Genomic DNA, 15,250 nt, shown 5'->3' with positions numbered 1-15,250 from the left:
TTGAAACCTGGAAAGCATCAGGTTCTGTACCAGAATGGTACAGAAACAAGCTGCAACCAGTTCACAGAATCACACTTGTGAGTGTACCCTTTAGTTAGAACAGAAGCACATAAAACAACCTTGTATATTTTCAGACCAAAAGATTAAGATTGATCAGAATTTTTTCATCCTCAGTTCCATGTAATTTTCCTTCAGAAATCAGTACTATTTTCTATCCTATTGTTACAAGTACATCCCCATTTAAATGAAACTGAAGAAGTTCCAGGACAGCAGAAATAATGTACAAGAAAATGGATTTTATTTATTAAAGGAAGCCAGTTTACAATGTCTCAAGTGAGAGCCATTTAAAAGAGAGAAAGCAGTTGATATCTAGAGATATTGAAACAGAGAGCAGTAACCATATTCCACTAATTAGAACTATAATTAAAATAATCCATGGAATACTATGAATTATATGCAGCATCTCTTATCTGGAGTTCTGAATTTGGAACTTATTTGTATGGTGTATAGCTGCTACCATATAGAGATATTTCTTAGCAGGCAATAGAATATTCCCAAAGAAAGATTAAAAAATTCCCAAATACATATAAAAACAGTTAAGAAAATTGACACAAATCTTTTATCACCTACTTCTGTGTCTTATCTAATGCAATCTTCCATTATATTCCAGAGTTTCTCAAATTCATGTTCATTGTGTCAATGACACTATCTAACTATCTTATCCTCTTCCCTTCTTCTGCCTTTAATTTTTCTCAACATCAGGATTTTTTTCCTATGAGTCCTCTCCTTTCATTTGGTGGCCAAAGTATTTGTATCTGTCCTTCCAAAGAACAATCAGGCTTGATTTCCTTTAGGATTGGCTGATTTGATCTTGCAGTCCAAGCATCTTGCAGTCAACAGTCTTCTTCAACACCACAGTTCGAAAGCACTTGATAACATGGGGGACCAAGTCAAAGGGTAAAAAAGGGGAACCAGAAGATCCACCAGCAATATTAAAATACGAGCTATGTTGACCAATTAGAAAGAGACAGTTTTTAAAAACAAACACTTTCATCTTCCCGCTGTTCCGCACCAATGTCATCTTCCCTTCGAACCAATAGGAGGCAGCGGAGAAGTACAGAAGCGGAGCCCAAGGGCTCATGGGTAATGTCGTTTTTCAAGGGCAGCTTTAATTACAACCGCCTTGAAGTGAACTCTATTTCCCACAAGTCGCGTCTGGATTTTTTTTTTTATTTTTTTTTGGCTTAGTGCTCCTGCAAGCAAGCTCGGGAAAGATATCGCACAGCTGATTCGCAGCGTCGGGCCTACTGCTCTTCTCCCCCTCCCCCCCCCGTCTCACCTGCTCGCTGCCTCACAGGTGAGGAGGAGCAAAAAGGCAACTGCATCCTAACTTCTGGGCGGGAGGGCTGTTCCGGACTTTACCTGAGATCCATGCTCAGTGGCATTAGCGAGCCTGGGAGTAAAAGTCTTGCGGTCCCCGAGATTATAAGAATTTATACGGGTAGATGCTAAATATTAGGTTTGTTCTCGCTCTTAGAGCTGCGGACGTATTTCTGAACTTTAGAGAAGTTAGTTTTTCCACTTCTGTGGGGTATATTAAATGCCTGTAATTTTTCATTCGTATACTGGACACAAAGCAGAATAGTTACCTATTTTATCAGTTTATAGAATGCCAAAACAGTCCTGTTTGTTACCGCTTCTGTTATTGAAAAGGACGGGCTGTCAGAGCAGATTTTGCTTCCAGAGGAGAGGAATCAATCTTGCTCATATAGATTTTTTTTCTCCTATAGATGGAAGAAGAGAAAACACTAAACAGCATGAAAACACAGAGGGGCATTTTGTTCCCAGATGACCAAATAACAGTATTACATCAGCAGATGATGGAAAACCGTGCCTCCTATCGTCAGAAACTGCAAAGTTCCCAAGAAGCACAACACCGTCAGGCAATACTTGTTCAAAAGCTACAGGCAAAGGTAAAAAAGCAATTCTGTTACCAGTGACACCCAAAAGAAAGTGGTGATGTTATCATCTTAGATGCACAAATAAATAAAAAAGTTACTGAGGTGTTACTGGGGCTGTGCAAGAATGGAGGAGAATCTTATTCAAATTCCCACTCAGTTATGGAAATTACTAAGGAACTTGTGGATAATCCTGTCTTTCAGTTTAACTTCCCCAGAGTGCAATGGTTGTGAGGATAAAATTGGCAATACTACCTTTAAGTTGCTGAAAGAAAAGCAGGATAGACTTGTAAAAGATACATTTAAAAATGACCAGCTTGTGCTTGAAAATTGTTCTAAAACTGGAATTTATGTGAATATATGTACATAGGCATCTATTTATTTATTTATTTATTTGTTCAACTTGTATGCCGCCTTTTTCCGAAGACTCAAGGCGGACTTATAAGAGAAAGCACAGAAAAAGAATTAATTGATAACAAATGTGAAACTATTTGAAATGTGCTGTAGCACACAAAAAAATGTACACTAATTTTCTGTTTGTCAGGTTTTGCAATATCGAAATTGGTGCAAAGAATTAGAAAAGCGTCTGGAATACAACAGTGTGAGTAATATTAGAAGTGACTAGCATGATTTTTGTAATTATGTGTTAATAACAGTGTGCCATGCAAAAGAGAGGAAGGTGCGTGAAGTACATTCTATGAAATACTTGGTGTTCTTTGAGATTGGTTGTTTGCTTGCAGACATTTTATTATTTGAAGGTAACATCAGTGCTAGTGAGTGTGAAGTTTGCTCCTTCTTTATGGATATAAACTTGCCCTTCAGTGTTGGTGGTATGTGTGTTTTTTTCCTTGGTAGTTCCTTGATTACAGTATTATTTTCTGCTTGTTTGTCTGGTGACTGGTGATAACCCCTGCTTATCTGGGTGTTAGCTGCTGGCCAGGCTGTGTTCTGATCGTTTTGTTTCCTTTTTAGTTTTTTGTGATCTTTTGAATAGTGTGTAAATATGGTTAATTTATGTGTGTCAATTGATGGCTTTGTTTGAATGCTAAGCTTCCAGGAATTCCCTACCAGTTTGGATTTAGTTTGGTCTAGAATGCTCATTGTTTTCCAGTTAAGGTATCCCAACTCTCACAAGCACTGCTGATGTTACCTAGTTAGATAATGAAACATTTGCAAGCAAATAACCAAGCTCAGAAAGCACCAAGTTCTGAGCTACAAATATTCTCTTCTGTCCTGAGCATCTTTTGTCCTGGGCTTTGTGTCCGTGATCCTACCTAGTACTTTTCTGAGTTGGCTAAAATGGACTCTCCTTTGCTTTCAATTTCTGTTTCTGTATATCTTGAACCCTAAGATGACTTAATTTTTTTCAAAATTCCCTTTGCTTTTATATCTTGAACCATCTTCCTTATTGGTTAAGGAAAAATTGTTCAATAGAACTGATCCTCTTACTTCTGCACCGTCTTTGAATGAAACAATTAGAAAGACCACTGAGAACATTTTTAGGATCTTCCAATCTTAGTTGTTACCAACTGATTCAAGAAATCCTTGACTTACAACCATAATTGGGACTAGAATTTCCATTGCTAAGCAAGACAATTAAGTAAGTCATACCTCATTTTATGATCTTTTTTGCCACAGTTGTTAAGCAAATTGCTGCAGTTAAGTGATTCACATGGTTGTTAAGTGAATCTGGCTCCCCCCATTGATTTTGCTTGTCAGAAGCTGTTTGGGAAGGTTGCAAATGGCGACCACATGACTCCAGGATGCTGCAACTGTCATAAATACAGGTCGGTTACAAACACCTAAATTTTGATCATATGACCATGGTAATACTGCTTTGGTTGTAAGTGTGAAGATGAGTCATGAGTGGCCATGAGTCATTTTTTTCAGTTCCATTGTAACTTTGAATGGTCGCTAAACAAATGGTTGTAAACCTATATTCAGATAGTGGATAATTATTGTTATTCCCCCCTGAAAATTCTGGTACAGAAGGCCATTATCCTCATCTGATTGGTGGTTTACTGGACATCCTCAGAATAATACTCCTTTTCTTACAAATATGTTCTTGACTGAATTCTCCTCAAATTCCTGGGTCTCAGTATGTGGGTGCACATATAATGCCATTCCCTGTTATCTTTTGTCTGGTGTATTCCTTCTGAATATGTTTCATCTTCTTTCCTGGCATTCCATTCATGAATTTCATTTTACCAAGTTTCAATAATACCTTTCAAATTGTATTTGCTTTTGTGTATTCTTCTTTGACATAATATTCTGTGCATTTCTATAGGTCCACTGGAATCATCACATCATGTGTTTTGACCTATACCTTCCTATACTTTTATGCTTTGGGCACTTCTACATCCTGCATATCTCTCCCAGTCCTATTATCAGTATTTGGCATAGCACTGTTTTCTGGATTCTGATAACCATCCCACTTCAGAGCCATGCACTTAGTTTAATTGTAATTAAATGAATATGGCTTAATACTATGCCACTGATTATCCATTTGATCAGTGTTTGAACATAATCTGATTTTTAATTAAGACTTTGCTTTCTCACAAAGGATTCTCATCCACATCTACGGGATCACAAAGTGGAACAGAATCTAGAAAATGTATTGGTTCATTTGGAAGAAGAACAGCAGAGGTAAATTAAATCTAATTGTAGAAGTGTGTTGAGTAACAGTACAATTGCAGTAAAGGTAGTCCTTGCTTTGTGATTGCTTTGTTTAGTGACTGTTTGCAATTACAACAGTGACGAAAAAGTAATTTTACATCCATTCCTTGCATTTATGACCTTCACAGGTCCATAAAACAAAAAAACCCTGAAAATCATAAGCACAATTGTAGTTTCAGTTAGCAACTGATTCGCTTAATGATCAAGTTGTCAGTCCCAATTTTGGTTGTTCAATAAGGAGTATTTGTACTGATGCTAGCTCATCTTCTTAGAATCATGCTTATTTGTTTAAACTATCACTTTTATATATCAGATGTGAAAATTTGGGTAGAGTTAATATCTTGCTTCGGAAACACTTGGACAAAGCCAATGAAGTGAATGGGGCACTCCAGGAAGATATCAATAAATTGACAGATGATTGGGCAAGAGCCAAAGCTGAATTAGAGTACAAAGAGAGTGACTGGCACAAAGAACAGGAGGTAAGAATGCATTTGTAGTAAGATTACAGAAAATGTAAGGAGAATAATTTTTTTTCCTAGACAATCTTGTATTCCAGTTAAATAGAAATTCCCATGCTTCAGATTGGACAGCTATTTGCTGATAAAGATTAAGAAAGTTGGTAAATATTAAGTAATCAAACTAAGGATATAAACAAATGTATATGATTCTAGAAGTCAAAGATTGCTAGATCTTTGAGAAATGGGAACCAAATGTTTCCTTTCTTAATAATTGATCAGCTAATAGCCATATCTTGAAAATTGATTCATTTTACAGAAAAAGAATAGTAAGGATAAAGTTTAAGGATACAAGCCTTAAGAAGCTTTTTTTTTCTTTGAAAAAGTGTATTCCAAATTACTGTGGTGGGGTAAAACAGAGACAATGTTGTCACTTGTAATTTTCTTGTTGTTTCTAGCTCTTTGAACACTATAGGCAATCTGAACATGATCGTATCCTTGGCATTTGGCGGCAAGTGGTGACATTACGTCGGCATTTTTTGGAAATGAAGACAGCAACCGACAGGTGAAGAGGAATGGATTCTTCTATCAGATAAAATTATATACAATTAAATTGTATGTGGAAATGTCCTTTTTCTATATATCAGTGAAAGAATTATGATATGTTTCTTTCACTGCTGAAGAGGAAGGAAAATTCTTACCTACTCCATCTCTCCTCTGAAGACTTTTGGTTTACTAGTGTTTGAGTTCCACTATTTATAGATTGGTAGAACATGGTATTATTTATTTTTACTCCAGGGATCTGTCTGAATTAAAAGCTGACCAAGTGAGGCTTTATGGCTCTATATTGATCAATTGTTTCCATGTGAGCTCGGATGCTCAGTTTTGGGAGACCAAGAATTTGGAAGATTCAGTCCTAAGATGCCAGTTGCAGGAACGGCAACAACTTGGTAAAAAATTAGAGAAAATAGATATGGAGAAAGAAAAATACCAGCAAGCAAAAGCAATTGTGACATTACATGTCAAAGGAGATATTTCAAAGGAAGATCTTCAGAGCAGGTAAGTTCCATTTAAAAGGTCTACTTTTAAATTAAAGGACTCTAGAATTTTAACAATTGAGGGACACGAACTCCAAACTGGCTGGCACTCCTTTATGTGGGATGAGAAATACAAAACACATTCATATTTTAAAAGACACACAATAAGAAACTCATTACTACAAATTTGGCTTAAAATTAAAAAACAACATTATATGAAGATACCAAATTGGCTAGCACCGGCAGAATCAATTAGGCACCCAAATTTAACAGATAAGACAAAAATAATTAGATATAAAGATATAATTGACTATCAAGGCAAATTAAAGACAAAACAACAATTGGAGACAGATTTACACAGAGAAATAGACTGGTGGACCTATACTCAAATACAATCCAAATACAGAGAACATATAAAACATATGAAATTTATAATCAAAAACAAGAAATAGATAAAATTATATTAGATTCAGAAAATAAATTAATTAGTAGAATTTACAAATTTCTTCTACGCTATAAATTGGAAGAAGAGACAGTCAAAGAAACGATGATTAAGTGGGCTCAAAACATCAAACACACAATACCTTTGGAAAAATGGGAAAAGTTCTGGCAGGTAAACCTAAATTTAACGAAAGCAACGGCGTACAAGGAAAACCAACTGAAAATGTTTTATCGGTGGCATATGTCTCCAACCAGATTGGCAAAAATACAACCTAAAAATAGCCCAATTTGTTGGAAGTGCAAAAAGGCACAAGGGACTTTCTATCATTTATGGTGGACGTGCCCAGCAGCAAAAAAATTTTGGTCTAATATCAAAAAATGGTTGGAACAAATAACAAAAACACAGATTGAAAAAGAACCAGAAACATTTCTATTAGGAATCTTTAACAAATCATACCCTAAGGATATCAAATAACTCACAATTCACATATTAACTGCTGCAAGAATAACCTACGCAAAAAATTGGAAGCAAGAAAAAACACCAAGTGAAACAGAAGTAATAGGAAAATTTTTTGAATGCGCTGAAATGGATAGGTTAACCAAAGAATTACAAGAAAGAGAAGAATCAGACTATTATAAAATATGGAATAATTGGTATAATTGGTTAAAAATCAGAAATATACAAAAAATATAGGGGGAAATATTACCGATTTAAATATATATATATAATAAAAAATGTTATTAGATTAAGGAGAGGTGAAGGAATATATCATAAGTAGAATTGTAGAATGTCACTCTGAAAAAATGCTTAAGAAATTATACTCTTTTTGTGTATATGTTGTATAAATGTTTGTTATGTATATGTTACGTATGTCTTTTAATATTTATATTCAATAAAAACTACTTTAAAAAAAAAGGTCTACTAATTGTTCTCACTGGTTGTAATTCTTTATTCAAATTATACTGGCTGTTAGTGCCAAGACTTTATCAAGGAAGACATTTTTGTTACAAATCATAGTAAGAATGAATTATACTAAATAAGAATTTAATTAGTAGGGAAAACTGGAAAGATAGTGTTAACAGAATTTGGGTTTGCTAGGGTTATCCTGTTCTTTGTAATTTGGATTATTTTGTTTTCGTTATTTTGAACAAAGAGAAACCCAGTGCACAATAAATCAGTGCTTGATTATGTTGTACAAGGAAAATCTGCCTAATCTGAATGATCAAGAAATGTATTCATACTGATGTATGCCAAAACTAAGCTTACGTAAGGGGCATATACTATATTTCTTCAAAAATTTTGAATACTTTGATGCATTTACTATTGGCCCAAATAACTAATCAATACAATTCATTCTCTCTTGGTAAAAATGCAGATCTACTGATAATTGTGATATATGAACAATAGTATGCAGGGAAAAGAAGGTAAAATGCATGGCTTTATATATACTGGTATATAGGCTATATTTTAAAGTAATATAATTTTGGAGATTGGAGATATTTTCTCTATTAAAAGTGTGTATGTAAGTAAAATCATGGCACACTATACCACAATTAGTGATATATTGAAAAGGGAGCTTGGTTTCCAGATGGTGGCATTTAGTTCCTGTAGGAATATTCTGTCCACATAAAAATTCTGCTTTAGCACACTGAGAAAATGGATACAGGAATCCCTCTTTGGCTTTGGAAAGTTTATCAACTGTAAATGATAACAAAGATTGTAAAGTGTTTTGCTCCTTCAAGAGTTTAATGTAAATTATATAATTAGATCCCCCCATTTTAAAAATGGGGGCTCTGCTGAGAAGCTGGGATTACTAAATGCATAAAAGTATCTGCAGGAGTCTCATTTTCATCTTGAGCTTTCAGGGACAGTGAGCCACTTTTAGAAGCAACAAGGTAAAATTGTGTTAGCCAAAATATCTTAGTCTGGAAATATTGCTGTTCTCTTTTCAGAGTGCTGGAGTTGACTGCTTTGCTTGAAGAGTCTCATAAACAGAATGAAGAGAAGGAGAAAACAGTGAAGGCTCTAAGAGAGACGGTGGAAATGCTGGTATGTTGTCAAGGAGTTAGAGAAAATCCAGTGGAAGAGATACTCAGTTCCTTGGTTTGTTACCATTTAGGAGACTTTCCAAAGCCAAAAAATATTCAGTTCCTTGATTAAAAACTCAAAGTTATACAGCTTACTTCATGCAATTTTAGTTATAACTGCTTTCACAAGTTAAATGTTGGAGCACAAAATGTTTTGGAAAGAAATGTACTATTTGCTACATCAGTAAATACCTAATGTTTATATAATTATACTATAGGAATGGGAAAACAAGTTGTGCATTTATAAAGCCAAAATTATTTTTGCTAATGGAGTTCAAAAACATGCATGCAATGTAAACTGAATATCAATTTTAACAGCTAGTTAAAAAGTACTAATTTCCCTGTACTGCTCTGGAATCCTGTGATACTTGATGGATTTGCCTACAGGTAGAACTCTTTTTGGTATGCTTTCATATATGTTTTGAACAGTGAGATATGTCCATTGCAGTTTTATTGATATGTTGTCATTCAGTATTCCCATTAAATTATGTTCTAAGTCCCAATGTTTGTGAAGATTCAGATTCTATAAACAGTGATTCAATTCTAATACTTTATTATTTTCAGAATTTGAAGATAGATTGTAATCAAACACCAAGCAAAGATATCAGTGAAGAGATATTTTCTCTGCAACATGTATTAACAGAAATTACCCAGGTAATTCAGGATAGCTTTTCATGATTCTGTTACTTTTTAAAATATAAATTAAATATCACATTCTTTTGTCAAGAGGTACACGGAGGAGCATACTTTGTAGTGTATGGCTGGCCTTTGTCCACTCATAACATAACTACTATGATGATCTACTAACTACTATGATGATCTACTAACTACTACTAATACCAATCAGGCATTACATTATAGACCCCCAATTTACAAAAAATGTAGAAAAGCTTTATGCAAAAGATTTACTGATTTACAATAATTGTTGTCATCTCAGACTATAGGGGTTTTTAATAACCAAAAATCCATAGTTTTAAGTCAAATCAAATCAAAGTAATATTGCCCTCCAAAACGCAGGTACTTCCCTGTGTTAGCTGATTGCTTATACTTCCCTCGACCAGAGCATCTCTAAACCTGCTGAAGAACATAGTATTGATATTTTTTTAAAGGACAACAAAGAAAGTGTCATCCTTAGTTCGAGTATAAAGTGGTTTCCTATTGAAGGAGTTTTCTGGGGCTTTCCCTTGTCTTTTCATGAGGGAGGACTTCTTTCACTACCCACTTGCCTTTGCACAGTGGTCAGATAAATTTTATCTCGCTTACCTGGTACCCAAAGGTAAAAAAGACTTGAGCCATAAACAGCTTTATAGTTAATAATCAGAACTTTGAATTGGACCTAGAAGCCTTCTGGTAACCAGTAAAGTTTCAGCAAAATTTGTGTTATTTTGCTATCCTTGTATTATCCAGTCATCAGAGTCCAATCAGAGTGGATTGTCACTCACTGGAGGCTTTTCACTAGATTGGATAAGCATGGTGCTGGACTAAATGAGTTATAAGACCCCTTTCACATTATATTTTCTGTTATTCCACAAGAAGAGGTAGATTGTTGGTTATGGATTTCTTATGTGTTTAGAAGGAAGACAATGCTTTTCTTAATCTATTAGAAATATGTTCATAAAATTGTTTTGTATTTAATAACAAAATAATCATATTATGTTGTTACTTTGAGACACTATGGAGAACATGTTCCGTTGTTTCAGAAAAATCTACCTTCCACTATGTGATGATAGTCATTTAAATGGGAGAAGTTGTTTTATATTCCACCCGTCATGTAAGTCATCACTTGGGAAATACAGACACTCTCATTACATATTATTTGGATTTAAGGTATTTGGAGGAACATTAAGGTTATGTTTTTTCAATTGTACATCTCCAAAATTCAGCATAATAATAGTGTCATTATCCATGGAGCACCTGCTTATAGATCTACATAATCAGGCTGTTATTCCACAAACTCATGAATTGCAAGTTCTGCAGTACTCAGGTTAATGACTTATCCATTGTCCACTAGAATCTTTCACAAGAGTAGAACCTATTTAGGAGATTCTGGGTAGGTGATGGTTTTAATATGAAAAACTAGCAGAGTGATATTGGTTTGGATTTCAGGCACTTATTAGTGAGAATGATGCAACAATTGGCATCAGGCAAGTTGAAAAGTATGCTGACCCTTGTGGTATCGTGGAACTGAATACTGGCGATTCAGATGGGACTCTTCTTCTTTTACGTGATGTGCTTGCTAGGAGAAGAAATCAAGTAGAGGTAAGAGGACTGATAAAAATACTTCTTTCTTCTATAAAAATTTAAACACTTGATCTCTAAATATCTATTCACTCTCCATTCTCTCATCATGCATTTTTGTTAAACCTTATTTTCTTGGTTTTTTTCTCCTTTTGCAGCAATTGAGGCAACAGCTATTGGAAAGTCAAGATTCTGCCACTGCTTTGGAAAAGCAACAAAAGCAGCAGGAAGAGCAGTGCAGCTTCCTAAGAGATAAGGTAGAACAACTAGAAGGAGAACGAGACACATATGCAAGCCAGCTTCAGCATTTACAGTCTGTATTGGAGACTTACCGTAGGTATGCATTAGGTTAGCTTTCTCTAGCTTTAAAGTATCAGCCTTCAGATGTGTTGTGTTTGCAATTCCTGGAATTCTTTTGCCTCCCCTGATTAAGAATTTTGAGAGATGTAGCCTCAAAATATCTCGCAAATGCCAGTAATTCTTTTTTTAAAAAAATATACTATTAATTAGTAATATTAACATTTACCTTATGTATCTGTTTGTTGTTGCCATGTTAGTTATTATTCATTTCCAGCAGTATAAACAACTACTTAATTGGAGGCTGCTGTTTCACAGTGATCATGAAACCCTGGACAAATCTAGAATGGAACTGCAGCAACAGCTGGAAATTTTGGAACAGGAGGCCCAGCATTTACGCCAAAGTAATACAGAGCTACAGTTGAAAGGAGATATGGCAGATGGAGAGAAAGAAGAAAAACAGGATGAATTGGAAAGGCTAATGCGTGAGAGAGAATACATGTGAGCTTTTTTGCTTGTTTTCTTCACACATTCCCCAAAGAGCAAAAAAAAAAAAAAAAATGACCTGCTCCCACATTATCTGTTCTTTTTTTAATGTAATTTTTTCTCATTCATTCTGTTGGAAGATTAATTTTCTATAAAGACACATATATTTATCTACTTGTTCTAGTTGTGGTTTTAACATAATACCTTTTAGTAAGTTAATGATAGTGTTGACTAGGTTACCAGCTTTAGTGTCAGATGAAACATATCCTCAGAATTAGGGTAGAATGTAGGCAGTTTGGGCACATTTTGGCTAGTATACCACAAAAACAATTAAACCTTTACCTATGATAGTCTGTGTAAGCTACCTTGCAAGATAATATACTCTTGTATGTATATTTAGAGCATGTATATTTAAAATTATTTAGAAAATAAATCCAGTATATTGACACAAGCTGCAATGCTTCAATATTCCAATCCTGGAAATAAGCATCTTCAGTTTATTGATACAGCTTGACAGGAAAAAAAAATAAGAGTGCTTTTCTCTCTATTCCCTCCCATGTACCGTATTTGAATTTTGTAAATTTTACTACTTTGAGTGAATTAGTAGTACTTAGGCTGCAAAACCAGCTTTCAGTACTCTCTTAGGACAGTTTTCTTAAGGCAGAATATGAAAGATGTTTTAATAGAAAATACATATATAGTCTCCTTTTTTAAAATATTTTTCTTTCAGTCAGGAAGATCAAAATGCTCTTGAAAAAAAGCATTCATTAATAAAAAATGAATTGATAGCTATGAGAGAATCATTGGAAAAATCTCATCTTGATGGAGAACTGATGAAGCAAGAAAAATATGAACTTGCTTTAGCATTAGAGCAGGTACTATTAATGTACTTTTCTTGTTGAGACCTTATCTTATACTTGAACTTAAACTGGAAATGTGTAAAATATAAATGTCATATTAAATGTTATATACTATACCCTTTCCTCATTTACTAACTACATTCAGATCATGTTTTCATAAGAGTGTTCTCCCCCCTCACAGGGCTGAAAGATTGCTTAACCAAGCTATCTCTTCTTGTGCTGCTTTTCTCCACAGTGCAATGCTTCCTTAAAAAGTGCTAAATGCAAGTTAACAAGCTCAGCTCTGTGACCTTAATTAGTTGATTAGAACCCTCCTGCTGGCTGCAATGCTGCCTGAAATGTGCGGGACCTTAATTAGTTTTATACTAAACGTTTTTGTTATCAGGCAAAATGCATTTACCACAAAATGTGGTAAGGCTAATAAAAATGTAATTTATGTTATATATTTCCTGAGTTTTATATATAATTCCAGTTAATAAGACTTGCATTTCCTCATTATAAAGAGGGAATGCAAGTCTTATTAACTGGAATTATATATAAAAACTCAGGAAATATATAACATAAATTACATTTTTATTAGCTTGCCATTACAGCCATTCCTCAAGTGGGTTAAAATATAAAACAACTATCACCCATATCCTCCCACTTACGACTGTATGATTGTAACCTTGTTGCTGGTATCCTTACGATTTATATTGACTGTTTCCTAATATGATTTGATTGCTTATTTGTTCCCTATGAGTATCATTAAGTGTTGTACCTTATGATTCTTGACGAATGTATCTTTTCTTTTATGTATACTGAGAGCATATGCACCAAGACAAATTCCTTGTGTGTCCAATCACGCTTGGCCAATGAAAAATTCTATTCTATTCTATTCTAACCTGTCCTGTTCTAAGTATGTTAGGCATGGAAGTATGTTATCACATAGAAGGCAATTACAACACCATCTTTTCCTCTCCTTATCCCTAATGCTACTCACGAGATTACATTGTTTGGCCATAATTGGATGAGCAGAATTTGGCGCATGTTCAAGCCACTGAATAGAAATTTGTCATAGTGATTAATAGATGTTTGTTTTTGATGTGTTTCATTCTTTAAGGCTGAAGAGTCTCTTGCAAAGCTCACCAGTGTGCACAATAGGCTGAAGGCAGAAACTGCTAACCTTCATGATACAGTTACAAAGATGAGTGCCCTTAATGAAGCACTAGCGCTGGATAAAGTGAGTTTAAACCAACTAATTTTGAAGGTAAGAACGTATTCTAGATCCATTGTTTTTATGCTGACTGGCATGTAGTATGAAAATAAGGGATATGTTAATTCAGTGATTGTGTTCAACTCAGAATAAAAACAAGTGTTTCTTCAAGCTAAGATTATCTTTATTAATCGTTGGTCTTTCATTACATTCAGTTAGAACAAGAAAACCAGGCTCTCTTGGACAAAGTAGATCACCTGGAAAGGAGAGGGGCTTCCTTGCAAAAGCAGCTTAACCAGACAGAAAGAACAAATGAAGAATTAAGTGCAGAGAAGTTTCGGTTGGAACAGTTGCTGCATAAGGTCGAGGAGCAGCAGGAAAGCTTACTGAATCAATTGAGAATATTAATAGGTGAAAAGGAAGAGGCAAATGAGAAGCTGAGTCAAGTGAGTATTAAAAGCTAACCTGCATAAATATATTAGAGCATTGTTTCCCATGGCAGAGGTCGATGATTGGAGTACAATCAGGCAGGAGCCCAGCAGGGTTTAGTACACCAATTTATAGAAGAAAGTTGGCCTGTGGTGCCAGACGTTTTTATTGTAGGAACAATTTTTTTTTGCTGTTTTTATTTGTTTTATGAGTTGCTCAGAGTAGTAGTTCGCAATATGGGCAGCTATATAAGTTCTTTAAATAAAAGTACATAATACAGTTTAAATTTAAAGATGTAGTAGATTTTAGTATTTGTTTTATTGATTTATCCTGGTGGGTAGTATACAAATTTTTATACATATAAGTAAACAAATAATGAAATAATGAATATTTGCTTTTTTACTATGGTATCTGTTCAGACTATTTTATACTAAACTTTTTTTTTTTGTTCTTGTAGGTACATCATCAGAATGAAACATATCATACTAGTTTGGAACAAGCAAATCAAGAGCTAATTCATACAGGGGAAATGCTGTCCAAGGCTTCTAGAGAAAAGGAATCGCTAATGCGTGAAAAAACTGCTTTGGAAGTACGGCTGAAAGTTGTTGAGAGAGACAGACTGACTCTTACAGAGCAGGTTTCAAAATTTAGGTAAGAAAGTGATGGATGAAGATGATTTGAATAAATAACTATCTGTTCGTGGTAATCTGGATTCTGAAAAAATCTTCATATTTCATAATACAAAGCTCTTGTATTAGTGATAGGTCTGCCCTTGCTGAAAGCAACTTAAGAAATACATAGCAGTTACATTATTATACCACATTATTAAGCCACCTCTTATACACCATATTATAAGAGCCATGGTGGTGCAGTGGTTAGAATGCAGTACTGCTATTTTTGCTGACTGCTGGCTGCCAGAAGTTTGGCAGTTCAAATCTTACCAGGCTCAAGGTTGACTCGCCTTCCATCCTTCCAAGGTTGGTAAAATGAGGACCCAGATTGTTGGGGGAAATATGCTGACTCTGTAAACTGCTTAGAGAGTGCTGTAAAGCACTGTGAAACCGTATATAACTCTAAGTGCTATTGCTAT

General features: G+C 34.7%; 1 protein-coding gene across 1 annotated transcript in view; it reads left to right on the top strand.

Moving 5' to 3' along the window:
• Positions 1 to 1,118: 1,118 nt before the first annotated feature.
• CEP250 (centrosomal protein 250) overlaps positions 1,119 to 15,250 on the top strand; it is a 38,043-nt gene continuing 23,911 nt past the window's right edge. Inside the window, exons 1-16 of the mRNA XM_034414131.3 lie at positions 1,119 to 1,357; positions 1,791 to 1,973; positions 2,503 to 2,559; positions 4,522 to 4,604; positions 4,948 to 5,113; positions 5,548 to 5,654; positions 5,888 to 6,148; positions 8,521 to 8,617; positions 9,220 to 9,309; positions 10,762 to 10,914; positions 11,052 to 11,230; positions 11,509 to 11,691; positions 12,407 to 12,551; positions 13,639 to 13,785; positions 13,947 to 14,177; positions 14,618 to 14,811. Of these exons, the coding sequence (XP_034270022.2) occupies positions 1,791 to 1,973; positions 2,503 to 2,559; positions 4,522 to 4,604; positions 4,948 to 5,113; positions 5,548 to 5,654; positions 5,888 to 6,148; positions 8,521 to 8,617; positions 9,220 to 9,309; positions 10,762 to 10,914; positions 11,052 to 11,230; positions 11,509 to 11,691; positions 12,407 to 12,551; positions 13,639 to 13,785; positions 13,947 to 14,177; positions 14,618 to 14,811 (2,276 nt within the window). The 5' untranslated portion in view covers positions 1,119 to 1,357. The remainder of the gene's footprint in view (positions 1,358 to 1,790; positions 1,974 to 2,502; positions 2,560 to 4,521; positions 4,605 to 4,947; positions 5,114 to 5,547; positions 5,655 to 5,887; positions 6,149 to 8,520; positions 8,618 to 9,219; positions 9,310 to 10,761; positions 10,915 to 11,051; positions 11,231 to 11,508; positions 11,692 to 12,406; positions 12,552 to 13,638; positions 13,786 to 13,946; positions 14,178 to 14,617; positions 14,812 to 15,250) is intronic.

Source organism: Pantherophis guttatus, chromosome 3 (genome assembly GCF_059756535.1).
Source record: "Pantherophis guttatus breed Tessera chromosome 3, ASM5975653v1, whole genome shotgun sequence".
In the NCBI taxonomy this organism is placed as follows: Eukaryota; Metazoa; Chordata; class Lepidosauria; order Squamata; family Colubridae; genus Pantherophis; species Pantherophis guttatus.
The sequence above is the reverse complement of the archived record's forward strand: the minus strand, read 5'-3'. Positions and strand labels throughout refer to the sequence as shown.